Below are 15,656 nucleotides of genomic sequence, written 5' to 3'. Positions count from 1 at the left end.
GGGTGGGGGGGGGGGGTGGGGGGGGGGGGTGCGGGAGGTCTGCAGAGACGGGCGTGTAGAGATGTGGGGGCGCCTCGGCAGTGCTGTCGTCTTTTCTGTCAGCGTCTCTCTGCGATCAGAGGTGTGTGCGAGTAAGGCGCACTTACTTGTTAGCTCGTGCCTTGTGATGTACCAAGATGGCGAGTCATGCTGCAATCTCCAGTTCTGTATCTTAAGTGGCCAACTCTTCCTTCTCAATATTCACTGTTAAGATTATGGGTGGTCGGTAAGTGAGTGGTGATCGCTGTAATTTGACAGTTTCTGAAAATCACATCTGTATAGTACCACTTATAGCAAGGTGTCTAATTGGGCTGCATATTGAATTCACACAGGTAACAGTTTCATTTCCATTGGTCGCTCACTCATTTTTTATTTCAACAAATGGCTGGTCTTTTATTAATAACGTATCACAGTAAACAGTACATAGTATGCTATTATACTTGTGGAAAGACGTGTGTACTTTTAGTTTGACATCTGGCACATGTATTTCCTATCAGGATACTGTCTGTATAAATTTTTTTTTTAATAATTTTGTTCCTTGTTTAAGACCACAACACTGCATAACACTGCATACACGTTACTTTTTAATGTCCTCTATTATACTTTAATGTACCTCTAGCTCAACAAGTCATCATCACAAAAGCACGTTAGTCCTATGTAAAACTCTCCTTTAACATCTTTGTGTTCACTTCAGATTACGCTGAACAACTAAAACTATTGCACTCTTTTATGCTACCACGTACAAGTAAGTAAATCATGCTAAATAAAGAATGAATTATAAATCTGAGGCACTGTTTTGTGAAATCGGTCGCGGTTAATTTTGTCTCGTCTGCTAGATTCTGTCTTTATAACTAATTACATAGTTTAGAACAGTCTACAGTGAAAGACAATCCTTTGAGAAGAGACGTTACAACGAGGATTCTGCAACGACAGCCTGTTCTTTCTTCCTCCTCGCTAGATTTCTCTCAGCTGCTGAGCACAGATCTTGCTCCGGAATGGAGATGTCTGGGTTGAAACACGCCAGTATCCTCTTCTTGAGTATGGGGAGCGTCGTTCCGTTACAAATGAAAAAGACATACAGCAGTGGCCCCTGCACCATTGTAGCTATATGTACGCAGTACACAAGCTGTGCCACGCCCTGCACCTGGTGAAACCCAATTCTAATAATAATCCCAATCCCACTTAAGATTACAGTTTTAACTGACATAAAAACAAGTTCTTTCTTTGAGGCAAATTTACCCTTCCTATAAATTTTGAGTTGCTGCATTGAGTTCCGAGTTCGTAGGTACATGGTTCCCACCAGTCCGAGACAAACCAAGTTAAAAGATATCGATAGTGAAATCGCCCCAAGGAATATTATCCGACTATAGATCAGATAATACCTGGCCGCTCTTTCCAAAGCGATACACGTTGCGCATACTATACTCCAGGGTATTAGTGCATACAACACCTGGCGACGGAATATCTGGCTCGCTTCAGCAGGTGCTAGCTCGTTAGGAAGCCTCAGATGACGAACACACGCGTACATGTGGTAGCAGAATAAGTTCAGCCAGATACAGCTGAGAAACGTAAGGGCGCTATCGATCAGTACCATTACAGATAAGCCGGGGACGCCTGCCATCCGATAAACGACCTCAGAACACAGGATCTGGACTATACCCGTGATCTGAAAGGACAAGAATATCTTTCCAGGCAGATTGCGTAAATGGGGAAGGTGCATGTACAGTCCGGCAGTCAAAAAGCGGAAAAGAATATTTAACACTACAAACGATATTTCTAACGATTTCAACCTGTCGATTTTAAAATTCTTGTATTTCAAGATGACACTGTATAAACTCTCTTTGTAACTCAGTGTCCTTTTTGTTGGCTTTACATAACCTCTGAGAGGATCTGTCCACGTTACTTCGAAGTCACTCGGGTACCGCCCAGCTCCGTAATATCTGACGGCACACAGCTCGGGAGATTTATGGAAGGAAAACTCGCGGCACTTCAGCAACAGGACAGCTCTGGAGACAGAGCAGATGGCGTCTGTGGTGTTCGATTCCAGACACGACTGGTCGTCGGGACTGTCGAAGTAGCAGCGAGCGTCGTGCACGGACTGCACGATACTGAATGGGACGTCCCGACAAACGCCGAACGAGTTGACAGCCATCCAGGCCAGCAGGCAGAGGTTGACGTTGACCCTCTGCGTGTAGGCCAGGTAGCTGGTGACGGGTACGTGGGCCGACCTCTGCACCACGTCGGCCCACAGCCGCTCGCGGCACTGTAGGCGCTGCTGGACGGCCTCCGGTGGCAGGTCTTCCAGCGGACACGTGGGGTGCTCCAGGACGTCAGCCAGCAGCTGCAGGCAGTCAGTGTCCACGTTGAGCACGGCGCTGCTTTTGTCCTCCAGCTGCCACTTCTCGTCTGGAAAAGAACGACAGCAAGCAGTTGGTGCTCGTACACTGTAGCTAGCTAAACCTTAAGTCTTCTTTGGACGATACGACACGATACGGCTGGGTGTTGTTTAGTTAAATCATCGATGATCAGTGGTTATGGTAGGCTACAACCAACAAATAACCAGGTATATATACTAAGATGGTATCTGTTCTTTCGGAAATGTCCGAAAGAGCAGATACCATCGGTGACCATGCAGCTCGTTAGAATGAAATTACAATTAAATGAACACCCTTAACTGCTTACAGGCGTTGACATACGTTAACGGGGACAGATGAAAATGTGTGCCCTGACCGGGACTCGATCCCGGGATTTCCTGTAGTGCGGGACAATACGTTGAGAATGTGGGTTTCGCGGGAGGCGTGCCAGAGATAAATCCCTGCAGTCGCGCTATCCTCTGGGTCCTCGGTGGCTCAGATGGATGCCGGCACGGTAGCTCAGCGTGTTCGGTCGGAACTTTAGCTGTCCTCCGTAGTAAAAAAACTGAGTGAATAGGTCATCAATGAACTTTAACGGGTGTCATGAAACGTCCGCCCCGAACAAATGCAACGAACAATATCGAACAAAATTAGATTAAAAAAAAAAAAAAGATGGATAGAGCGTCTGCCATGTAAGCAGGAGATCCCGGGTTCGAGTCCCGGTCGGGGCACACATTATCATCTGTCCCCGTTGACGTGTGTCAACGCCTGTAAGCAGCTAAGGGTGTTCATTTCATTGTAATTTCATTCTAACGAGCTGCAAGGTCGCCGACGGTATCTGTTCTTTCGGACATGTCCGAAAGAACAGATACCATCTTAGTGTATACATATAGTTAAGGCTCACCGGCCACTTGACCATCTTCTTCTTCTGTGCGAATGCACAAACAGTGCCCGAACTCTTACAGGAATCGGCAACGCGCCGCGAGTAATGAGTATAATGGGCGGGGGCACTACGAATGTAGTGCGGGACAATACGTTGAGAATGTGGGTTTCGCGGGAGGCGTGCCAGAGATAAATCCCTGCAGTCGCGCTATCCTCTGGGTCCTCGGTGGCTGAGATTGATAGAGCATCTGCCATGTAAGCAGGAGATCCCGGACTCGAGTCCCGGTCGGGGCACACATTATCATCTGTCCCCGTTGACGTGTGTCAACGCCTGTAAGCAGCTAAGGGTGTTCATTTCATTGTAAAATTACCAGGTGTATTTGTCAGGAATGATGTGAGGCGGAAAGTGAACATAAATTTTAGTGTTCACAAAGAATGATACCAGAGATCCATTGAATGAATACTATTCAAGCTCATATCATCTAAACGGCGTCAAAGAAGACCCCCATGTCCCCTTCGAATTTGTATAACTGACGAAATAAGTAGGTTTTATAGATGTCTCTGTTTTGAGGCTGATAAAAGGCGCTGGCATCGGTACTGTACTCTCTTGTTTCAACGTCACACTCTGTCAGTTGTGATTCAATGCCGACACAGTCGTACTGAGAAAGGAACGTTTAGTGGTGTATGTATGGGTGTATGAAAGTCCACAGATAGGGCAAACAGTGACAGAGACAACGAGAGCATTTGACATGGCCCACCTCATAAAGCAAACCTGCTTGGCTGTGAAGACTTGTTGTTCTTTTCTTTTCAGGCTGTGTCACAGACATGCTGCCTATCCGACATATGTGAGTAGAAACGTGTGCCAACGTGCCTCAGCCAACTGAGCTGAAATCCGTTGGCAAATATTGAGCTGAACATCAGGCAGCGCGCTTAGCAGTGTGCGACCACACTAAAAAGTTTGAAAATGAAAGGATATAGGCCGATGTTTGTGAATGAATTACCTGTCTATGACATGGAACAACAAGGTGCATCCTGCCTTACATTGTTGTCACAGTGTCTGCTATGTTTCCCACAGGTGCTTTACCCATTATCATTGTAAATAAATTTCCTCCACCAAGTTTTTGTGTCAGTATGTGAAGACTAAACTCACCAATTATTGCAGGGGTTAGGATAAGGTTTTCGCTAACACATAGACTGTTTCATGGGAAAAGCTTGCGTGGATAATTTACAAGTCGTCCACTTAGAGACTCTTAGAGCTACCCCCTGACAATCCGAGGCGAGTACCTAGTTTTCCAATAACTGTGCGCTGTACTGCAGTTCAGAGTTGTACTGTTTTATGGTCTAAGGAAAATCCTCATTATTTGCAAGAGCTAGAAAGAACTCGTCTTACATTATATGGTCTAGGATACCATCATGATAGCATTTCAGACCACAGTTCCTTGAAGGACATATGGATGGAAACTTTTAACGTGTTGCAAACGTGGTTAATATCTCAAATCGAAGGCAAGGCAATCATGGATCGTGTGTGGTTCAAGCAGGACGGAACTCCGGCACACTTTGCTATTCATGTGTGCGGGTTGCACAATGAGCATCGTCACCGTGGCGTGGGAGTGGTTCTGCAACATGTCCGGCCTCATCAAAAAGGGCACGTGTTCTGAACTTTACCACACCGATAACTCATTATGAGGAATAATTGTTTCCCATGTAGGTCAACATAACTTGTTGTCGAAACATTTTAAAACGTACCTACACAGACACTTCACAAGACGTCAAAGGGGATGTGGAGACACACAGATCTCTGTGTAAGGCGCGATGGTCCACATATTGATATGCTGAATATGTAGTTTTTATGTCTAAGTAGTCCAAATACAACTTAGTGTCCGGCCGGAGTGGCCGAGCGGCTCTAGGCGCTACAGTCTGGAACCGCGAGACCGCTACAGTCGCAGATTCGAATCCTGCCTCGGGCATGGATGTGTGTGATGTTCTTAGGTTAGTTAGGTTTAAGTGGTTCTAAGTTCTAGGGGACTGATGACCTCAGAAGTTAAGTCCCACAGTACTCAGAGCCATTTGAACCAAGTTAGTGTTTTGAGCTAGCGCTATGGACTTTTAGCTACACTGTATGAAGGATGACTCATTCTGATTTCCCGCCTTTTCAGTATACTTCAGTATAATATATTCAGCTTAGAGATATCGCGTAACCAGTTTGTTCGTTAGCGCGAGAATGTCAAGAAATAATTCAACAAACTCTAGTAGCGAAAACATGAAGGAATTCTTCAGTCCCAATGAACGGTTTATTCTTAATATTCTACGAGTATAACATCCAAACCACTTTTAGTATGTAGTTGGCTTGTGAGAGTTCCAGACACAGAGCTGCCAAGAAATCGAAAAGCTTACAGTGGAGTGTACACCTTGCACGGCAATCACGTAAATCGAGAAGGGTTTCTGAACCTAATTCTTCAAATCAGAATGCAGTCCGAAGTCATCAGCGCACAGACCTGCAGTGGACGAACCCCAGTATCACACTCACCTATGATGTCTCTGACAGATGGGCTGTATTTAGTTCTCAGCCAGTTGATCCGATAGAAGGAGTACACCGCGTCAGCGAGACCGAACATCTCTGATGCCTTTGGCTGCTGCTGCTCGCACTGCGCGCTGAAGTCGTCGCGAAAGGAGAGGTACCACTCCTGGTAGTCCAGCAGGCGGTCATTCAGCACCGGCCGCCTGTAACACACAGACAGAGAGGTTAAAACCAGCGTTCCAAATCATGTACCACAGCGCGTGGAAGAATGTAAAAATATGCATTATGAATTTTCGCTCAGCAGCGGAGCGCGCGCTGACTTCAAACTCTCTGGAAGATCACCGCTTGTAGGACCGGGACTCGAACATGGGACAACCGCGTTTTTGAAAATAAAGCTTTTTACTGGCGCAGAATATATACAGGGTGAGTCACCTAACATTACCGCTGGATATATTTCGTAAACCACATCAAAAACTGACGAATCGATTCCACAGACCGAACGTGAGGAGAGGGGCTAGTGTAATTGGTTAATACAAACCATAAAAAAATGCACGGAAGTATGTTTTTTAACACAAACCTACGTTTTTTAAATGGAACCCCGTTAGTTTTGTTAGCACATCTGAACATATAAACAAATACGTAATCAGTGCCGTTTGTTGCATTGTAAAATGTTAATTATATCCGGAGATATTGTAACCTGAAGTTGACGCTTGAGTACCACTCCTCCGCTGTTCGATCGTGTGTATCGGAGAGCACCGAATTACGTAGGGATCCAAAGGGAACGGTGATGGACCTTAGGTACAGAAGAGACTGGAACAGCACATTACGTCCACATGCTAACACCTTTTTATTGGTCTTTTTCACTGACGCACATGTACATTACCATGAGGGGTGAGGTACACGTACACACGTGGTTCCCGTTTTCAATTACGGAGTGGAATAGAGTGTGTCCCGAAATGTCAGGCCAATAGATGTTCAATGTGGTGGCCATCATTTGCTGCACACAATTGCAATCTCTGGCGTAATGAATGTCGTACACGCCCCAGTACATCTGGTGCAATATCGCCGCAGGCTGCCACAATACGTTGTTTCATATCCTCTGGGGTTGTAGGCACATCACGGTACACATTATCCTTTAACGTACCCCACAGAAAGAAGTCCAGAGGTGTAAGATCAGGAGAACGGGCTGGCCAATTTGTGCGTCCTCCACGTCCTATGAAACGCCCGTCGAACATCCTGTCAAGGATCAGCCTAGTGTTAATTGCGGAATGTGCAGGTGCACCATCATGCTGATACCACATACGTCGACGCGTTTCCAGTGGGACATTTTCGAGCAACGTTGGCAGATCATTCTGTAGAAACGCAATGTATGTTGCAGCTGTTTGGGCCCCTGCAATAAAGTGAGGGCCAATGAGCTGGTCGCCATACATTTACAGTCCACGGTCGCTGTCGCTCTACCTGTCTGAGCCAGCGAGGATTGTCCACGGACCAGTAATGCATGTTCCGTAGATTCACTGCCCCGTGGTTTGTGAAACCCGCTTCATCGGTAAACGGGTAGAACTGCAACGCATTCTCTGTTAATGCCCGTTGACAGAATTGCACTCGCGAAGATAGTTTGAACGCTGGTAATGGAAGTGTGGTTATACCCATAAAAATGCGATAATATATTGCTGGATTAGTAAAGGTACCAAATTGTAAATAATTTGGGCGAGACAAGTGTTAAAGGTGGATCAAAAATTATCACCAAATGCGTTTGTACACCCCTTGGCATAGCAGCAGTAGAGGCGCAACAGTTGAGGAGAATCTTAGAGAATATTTGGCTTAAGTTTCCTGGTAATTTTATAACTGCAGAGGTAGATTTAAACTTACCTGTTTTATCCGAAAGATAGTTTGAACAGTTAAACAGAGCACTGACTCGTGAATATAACATCTTAGTTCTGTTTGTGACAAACAGACAGGAACGTTTCGACTTGTGTAGCGTAGAAGAGGGAAACAGGACGGTTATAGCATCAAGGAATACAGCTATAAGAGTGGCCGAGTGGTTCTAGGCGCTTCAGTCTGGAACCGCGCGACCGCTACGGTCGCAGGTTCGAATCCTGCCTCGGGCATGGATGTGTGTGATGTCCTTAGGTTAGTTAGGTTTAAGTAGTTCTAAGTTCTAGGGGACTGATGACCTCTGAAGTCAAGTCCCATAGTGCTCAGAGCCATTTGAACCAATACGGCTACAAATAGGAATAGAAAAAGAGGCAGGAATATCGTTGTAATTAGCAAGAGCGACAAGAAACAAGTTTAAGATTACTTGAGCAGTCAACACGAAAACTTCATCTCCAGCCCAAAAAATATTATCAACAGATAAAAGTTCAAGAACATTCCACCTTACGCTTTAGACAGATATGTGCCGAGCAAAGTTCTGAGGAAAGGAAAAGACTCGCCGTAGCTTGACAGACGTGTTAGGAAACTGCTCCGAAACAAAGAGAGCTCGACTGTAAATAAAAACGTAGCCAAGGCCTCACAAACCAAAAAGTAAAGAAAAAAAAACATAGAATGAAGCCAAAATTAGCGTTTGGAGAGTCATTCGTGAAGCGTCCAACGTGACTTGAGAGACAATGCTAAGATGTCCTGATCTTATGTTAAATCGGTAAACGGTTCGAAGTCACCTTTCGAAGCACTCTGTGACCATAACGGACGTGAAACGGTTGACGACAGAGCAAAAGCCGAAATACCAACTGCCTTTTTCCGAACCTGTTGCACAGAGGCAGGTTGCTGTGTAATACCTCCTTAAAATCACAGCACCAATGGCAAAATGACACATATCGGAGAAAGAGACCATAGGACAGAAAAACAAATGGTTCAAATGGCTCTGAGCACTATGGGACTTAACATCTGAGGTCATCAGTCCCCTAGAACTTAGAACTACGTAACCCTAACTAACCTAAGGACACCATACACATCCATGCCCGAGGCAGGATTCGAACCTGCGACCATAGCGGTCGCGCGTTTCCAGACTGAAGCGCCTAGAACCGCTCGGCCACAACTGCCGGCTGACAGAAAAACAACTGACATCATTCGACAGAGGGAACGCTGAGTATGGGAAAGGGCTGGCTCCTCATCCTGCAGCAGTGTATCGAAAGTGTCTGGAGGAGCCAAGCGTTGCTGATGACTGGCAACCGGCACAGGTCACTCCCGTGCTGAAGAAGGGTCGTCAAACAGATGCGCAGAGCCACAGGTCGCCATCGGTCGCTTGTAGAATTTTGGAACTTGTTTTATGCTCACAAATTATAATATTTCTGGAGGCCGAAAATCTCCTCTAGCAGGAACCAATATTGGGTTATCTTCTGAAACCCAGCTCGCTTTGTTCGTCCACGAGACTCAGAAAGCAGTAAATAGAGGCGCGTGGGTAGGCTCACGGTTCCTTTACTTCCGGAAGGCATTGGATATGCACTGAAGAGCCAAAAAAACTGGTACTCCTGCCTAATATCGTGGATGTCCCCCGCGAGCACGCAAAAGTACGGCGTGGCTTGGACTAGACTAATGTCTGAATTAGTGCTGGAGGGAACTGACACCAATAATCATGCAGGACTTCCCATAAATCCGTAAGAGATGTCTTCTGAACAGCACGTTGCGAGGCATCGCAGATGTTTTCAATAATCTTCATGCTTTGAGAGTTTGGTGGCCAGTGTAAATGTTTTTAACCCAGACGAGTGTCCTGGAGCCACTCTGTAGCAATTCTGGTCGTGTGGGTGTCGCATTGTCCTGCGGGAAGAGTCCAAGTCCCTAGGAATGCTCAATGAACACGAATGGATACAGGCGATCAGACAAGATTGTTGCTAATATGTCACCTGTCAGAGTCGCCTCTAGTATCAGAGGTCCCATATCACTCCAACTGCATACTGCCCCAAACCATTACAGTGTCTCCACCAGCTTGAACGGTCCCCTACTGACAAGCAGGTTCCATGGACTTTCCAGGTTGTCTACATACTCGTATACGTCCTTCAGCTGGATACTATTTGAAACGAGACTCGTCCGACCAGGCAACATGTTTCCAGTCATCAACAGTCCAATGTCGGTCTTGCCGGGCCCTGGCGAGGCGAAAGCCTCTGTGTTGTACAAACATCAAGGGCACACGAGTGGGACATCGGCTCCGAAAGCCCTCACCGACGACGTTTCCTTGAATGGTCTGCACGGTGATGCTTTCTGATGTCCCAGCATTGAAATGTGCAGCAATTTGAGCAAAAGTTGCACTTTCTGTCACGTTCAAAGATTCTCTTGAGTCTTCGTTGGTCCCGTTCTTCCAGGACTCTTTTTCCGCCGCAACGATGTCGGAGGTTTGATGTTTTATCGGATTCCAGATATTCACAGCATACTCGTGAAATGGTCGTACGGGAAAATCCCCACTTCTTCGCTACCTCGGAGATGCTGTCTCCGATCACTCGTTGGCCGACTATAAAACCACGTTCAAACTCACTCACATCTTGATAACCTGCCAGTGTAGTAGCAGTAACTGATCTAACAACTGCGCCAGATACTTGTCTTATATAGGCGATGCCAATCGCTGCGCCGTATTGTGCCTGTTTACATGTCTCTGTGTTTGAATACTCATGCCTACACCAGTTTGTTTGGCGCTTCAGTGTTAGGAAACGCACTGACGTTAGTCACTCACATTCACTGAGACGCCTGGCTGCCTTACTGGTGGTACCACTGTTCACTGAAACGGTCTGCTCCGCTCATCTGGTGCGGAATATGCGGCCCATTTTAAGACAAGAGACAAATGCAATTACTGACGGCTATACGGAGTGCCAGGACTTCGTAAATGAGTTGATGCCGTAACCAAGCCCCATTTTTACTCTATCGTGAATTAAATGATGTCAGTAATTTTTATAACAGTAAAGAATGAGACCCATGGAGATAAGTAAAGTAAATATTCCCGAATTATAAAGAGTTGGAGAATAGGTCAAATGTACATGGCCTTTACAGTACCTAAGTATGTAACTTCCAGGCGTCTCCTTGTCTTCTTCCAGCGTATAGTTCGCTATCTGCTTTCTGATGTACTGAACATCACGTTCCCAACCCCTTAATTTCGTGTGCAGCATGTCTCTCACATGTTTCATGTCCTCAATCCATCGATCGAGCTGCTCATGACTGACGTTTTTACTCTGAAACACACAGAAAGTAGTTAAAATTACTTGTTTAATACAGACAGCGGCAGCCAATCTTAACTTACATTTGTAGGCACAGTTATTACATAACATTTAAAGTATTACACGTGGGGGACCACACATTCAGTTTTGTACAGCCAGCACAGCATTAAAGCAAATTAAGTATATAACGATGTGTTATAAGGGACAATCAAAACGTTTCTGTTCAAAGGCTGTACGGTCCAGAAACGATATGCCAATCAGGCAAAATCGATCTGAGTATCGAGGCAATCATTTCCCCGACACATGAGGCTGAAGTTAACCGTTTGGTAGATCACCGCATTCTGTCGTGTGAAGAAGTCCGCAACTGCCTGCTGCACATCCTCAACATACAGGAATGGCCGACCATTCGAGTCCTTTCTTAATGGACCGACTGAAGGCGAGACAGTCACACAGGGAAACATCAGGACTGTAGGGTGGGTGCTCGCGTGTCTCCCACACGAGTCATCCGCAATGGATGAGGCTGGTCTCCCAGACTGACCAGCGACTCGTGCCGAATCGCAGGCAGTGCGGAACTTGGCGCACCATTCCACAGCGGTGGTTTTCGACAGACGTGCTGCCCCATATTTCTCTGATGGATGTCTACTGGTGTTTGTCAGCCAAGAAGAGACTAACAAACAGCACATTGGTCCTATTTGGATGCATTTGGTAATAATGCTGGCGCAGTTCATTTGTCAGACTCACATCACAAAGACGCGAATGCCACACTAATCCCTTGTCTACATGTTAGTGCTTATATACTAGCACTGCAGTCGCGCTACGTTGCACAAACGTTGTAGCTACGCCACCAAAGGGAAACATTTCATCGCCCCTTATATAATTTACAAACAGTTGTCAGCCTATAACGTCAAATAAGAGACCTGTAGATATTTCGAGGTAGTTACAGCACAAATGTTTGAATGTGTAAATGCGTGCTGTTGCAGCATTGCATATGAATTAAATCCCCTAGGGCTGCGGGCAGAGTCAAGCTCCGACATTTGTAGCTGCCTAACGTGGCTGGGAGACCAAGCAAATTTCGTGCAAACTTTTCAACGGTTTTCGAAATGACGGTCCTGAGACCGTTGACTACTGTGTCAAATTCTTGCTTGTTACCAATGCTGCGGAAAAGGTGGGTACATGTAGGGACCGTTTGCACTCTGTATCAGAAATATTATCTTATATTAGAACAAATAAGCCCTCAGTAACAAATATTAAGTCAAAATTGACCAGGTTTAGACGCTACAATGAGCGTCGTCTTCAGAATTAAACTAACAGTTCTAAAACATAATAGGTGTATAAGACGTTAATAAACTAAAGTGTGTACTGATTGGAAAGAGATGCAGCACTTACAAGTCATATTTTAAAAAATATCTAAGTCAGAAAGGCGACGTCATGAATAGTTGTAAATAAGTAAGTTTTTTTAAAAATATTATCTTAATTGGTTGTGCGCATATCAAACATCATCATTTGCCTATTGTCTCGCTGCTCGCTTTCGCTGCAAATATTCGTTTGCTGTTCGTCGTTTGACGTGATCGTCTTTTTCTGAACTTGTCTCGAATCTAGCAAATTTGAAGGCACGTAGCAAATTTTACGGATCTCACGAGTTTCAGATGGGGAAAAATGAGTTCATCAGAGATGGTGTAGCTGATGTTGACACAGAAGCAAAGTCGGCGAATATATGTCGAAATATCTTCGTTGCTTGTAAAGAGAATGCTGTGGAATGGCGGTTTATAAACACATGGAGCACAGAATGTTGAGCACAGACAAAGATATGGTCAGGAGTCCCCCAGAGAGGTTTTCTAGGAGCGCCCTTGTTCTCTCTGTACATACGATGTGGTTCAAAAGTGACTGTACACACTTTGTAGGTGTAATGTATGCATCAAAAATAAGAGTAAAATATTAAATAAAGTTTCGACTGAAAATGTTTTATTTCCGAGTTAGGCATCAGAGTAGGGATCACGACAATCAACACAAAATAAATTGTTGTCAGAAAGCAACGACACGAGGGTGCCCAAAATTCAGCGCAACTAAGTACTGCATATTTACCCCAGAACGTGTGCAAACTGATGTGCATGTGACAGTGACGTGCTCGACGTCTCACCACTCTGGGACTTTTTCAGGCTACTTTCAGCTCATCCTGCATAGCTGCACAGCCGTTTTCCGCTCGCTGCTGTAGTTGTGATTGAGACCGAAAGAATAGGGAATAGTTGTGTTTTCCGCATTATGTTGTATTCAGATAATGGCATAAGGTAGCATTAAGATAAGGTAGGTGTGTTTGTCAGTGACCAACTTGGTTTTATGCAAAATGTACAAAATTAGTTCGTTTGTCACTGTTTTTGTTATTATATATAAGACTTATGTATAATGTATGGTTAAGAAGTTTATCAGGTGACTGCATTTCTTTCGAATGGGGGTCAGCGAATAATGATGGCTCCTGTTCCCAGGTTTCTGTGTGCCAAGCTGCACCTGTTTACCCATGACAGAAGGGGGGAGGGCTGTGGTATCACTACTTACAGTGGAGTGCTCTTCACTAAACAAGAAGATGTGGTTCTCACCAGTCGTCAATGGAATCTGATGCTAGATTTCAGTTCATGGAAAATGTGAAACCAAGTAAGGAGAGTGGGAGAGGTGTTTGCAGGGTTACAAAAAGAAATAGAGAGTAAGGACATAGCGAATGAAGAATAGGGAGAGTATGACAGACTGCAATAATTGTACATCATTTATGGGGGCAGATGCAAGAAGCAGCAGATGTGGTGCCATTCACCTTGCAGTGATACAAGAAGAGTTGTTTGGATGCTGGAGGACAGATATTAAAACTGTGTTGCAGATAAGCATGGCATCAGAGAACTAAATAGTACCATGGAAGGAGTGAGGAAGATGACAAAAGACAAGAAGACAGTGGTAGACTGAGGTGGTAAAGCGGCATACAATGCACTTGGTGGGCCTGGGGAAAGAAGTTTCGGATAATACTTCCTCCCTACAGAGGAGTTGGAGTATGTGTAGTCGTCAGCTGATATCTTGCACCAAGATCTGGGAATGATGCAGTCTCATGTGAGTGCATTAGACGAAAGAGTAACAGTTGCAAGGTTGCTGGAGACATCCGCTGATAGCATTTTGGTTGCCTGAGTCGAAATGGCAAGTTCGCAAGAAGCCATTCTCCATGCAGGACATGGACATTTAAGTCCAGCATTAATAACACCAGAACAATATCTCATTCAGTTACAGAAAGGACAAACAGCTACCACCTGAGTTGTAATCTTATAATCTTCGCAGAAACGAATGAACGGAATTTTTCTGTGTACTACCAAATAGCAACTATGGAAGTTAGTACAGACTAGACATAAGTAAATGCACTGATTAGGATCCCAGTTCCAAGTGAATGCACATCGTTTAAATATTTCACCATCCATGCTTACCCGTCTTTGAGCCACAACCTTACTTTGAGAAAGCAGGACTACAATGGATTTACTACATGTATGACACCCTAACGCTGGTGGCTAATTGCTACAAGGGTGGACCCATCAGGGCAAAGAGAGTGGAACTGTGTGACTGTGGGTTGCTAATTAATGGCATACTTTGAAACATAACTGGAAAGACATTTCTTCCGTCAGGCACTGTTTCAGGGGTTACCAAGTTGAACGTGACATGACTAGAACTCCACTGGCCAATGTAATCCGTAGGAGTGCTTCCAGAGCACGATCTGAAATATTTCAACAACACCCAGAAGCCAGACCTAATCCTCTCCCTCAACCAACTCATAGCTAACCAAGACGGACATATTCAGAGGAACAGATGTGTCAACACATTTAGCAGTAACAGTAAAGCAGCGTGATATGGTAGTGACCTTGAGTGTCACCATAGCAGGCCCTGACCCTGTTCTGTGGAGCCTTCTTCTACCTGAGGCAGAAAGTCGTCCACCCAAGGAAGCACCCAGTAGTTCAGATCTCAGGAGCCTGGTTCACTAATCATGCACAAAGCACAGAGGCTGGAAGTGTGAAATGGAAAAGTTATGTACAAATACATACAAGTAGTGTTAAGAACTGTGTACATAGTACTTAAGATGTAAACATTATTGAGCTCGACAAGTGACTCTTCATAGGCTCTTAAGAAATTTAAGTCATACAAGGAGTGATGCAGAGGTGGAATGACTAACTTCAATTAAGGAAGGTTGTCGGGCAGAGACACTGCAGTTGTGGTTCATGTGTATTAATGAAATTTAGTACTTTATCTATGTTCAGCAACTGTAGGTATATTTAAAAAAATCAATGACCATTTGTACAAAAGAAATTTTATTTCTACATGGGCTTCAGGCATCTAGTCCCCTTCAGAAGATTACAATTATCTCATAATTAGCGAGCATCAAAAATAGACAGGGTTATGCAATATAGTATCGTAGTCATGTATAAACATTATATAAGGGCACCAAACAATAAGAAGTCTTGCATGTCTGCACGAGTTTTTTTATGTCCTTATATCTTATTTGTCCATAACTACAATACTATTTTGTATAACCTTCTATTTTTGACACTTCGTAACTATGAGATAATTCTACTGAAGAAGAGCACTAGGTGCCTGAAACTGGTAAAGAAATAAAATTTCTTTTGTGCAGCTAGTTCCTAATTTTTTCAACATAAAAGTTAATGAAACGTGTTACCCTTCACATTCGTTTACTTGACCCGCCAGTAACTC

At 44.7% G+C, this 15,656-nt stretch overlaps 1 protein-coding gene across 1 annotated transcript in view; it reads right to left on the bottom strand.

Annotated features, from left to right (window-relative positions):
- Positions 1-378: 378 nt before the first annotated feature.
- LOC124612257 overlaps positions 379-15,656 on the bottom strand; it is a 59,117-nt gene continuing 43,839 nt past the window's right edge. Inside the window, exons 6-8 of the mRNA XM_047140344.1 lie at positions 10,771-10,946; positions 5,803-5,996; positions 379-2,445 (exon numbers count right to left, since the gene is read on the bottom strand). Of these exons, the coding sequence (XP_046996300.1) occupies positions 947-2,445; positions 5,803-5,996; positions 10,771-10,946 (1,869 nt within the window). The 3' untranslated portion in view covers positions 379-946. The remainder of the gene's footprint in view (positions 2,446-5,802; positions 5,997-10,770; positions 10,947-15,656) is intronic.

This window comes from Schistocerca americana, chromosome 4 (genome assembly GCF_021461395.2).
Source record: "Schistocerca americana isolate TAMUIC-IGC-003095 chromosome 4, iqSchAmer2.1, whole genome shotgun sequence".
Lineage (NCBI taxonomy): Eukaryota > Metazoa > Arthropoda > Insecta > Orthoptera > Acrididae > Schistocerca > Schistocerca americana.
Note: the sequence above shows the minus strand (reverse complement) of the source record. Positions and strands in the feature narration are given on the sequence as shown.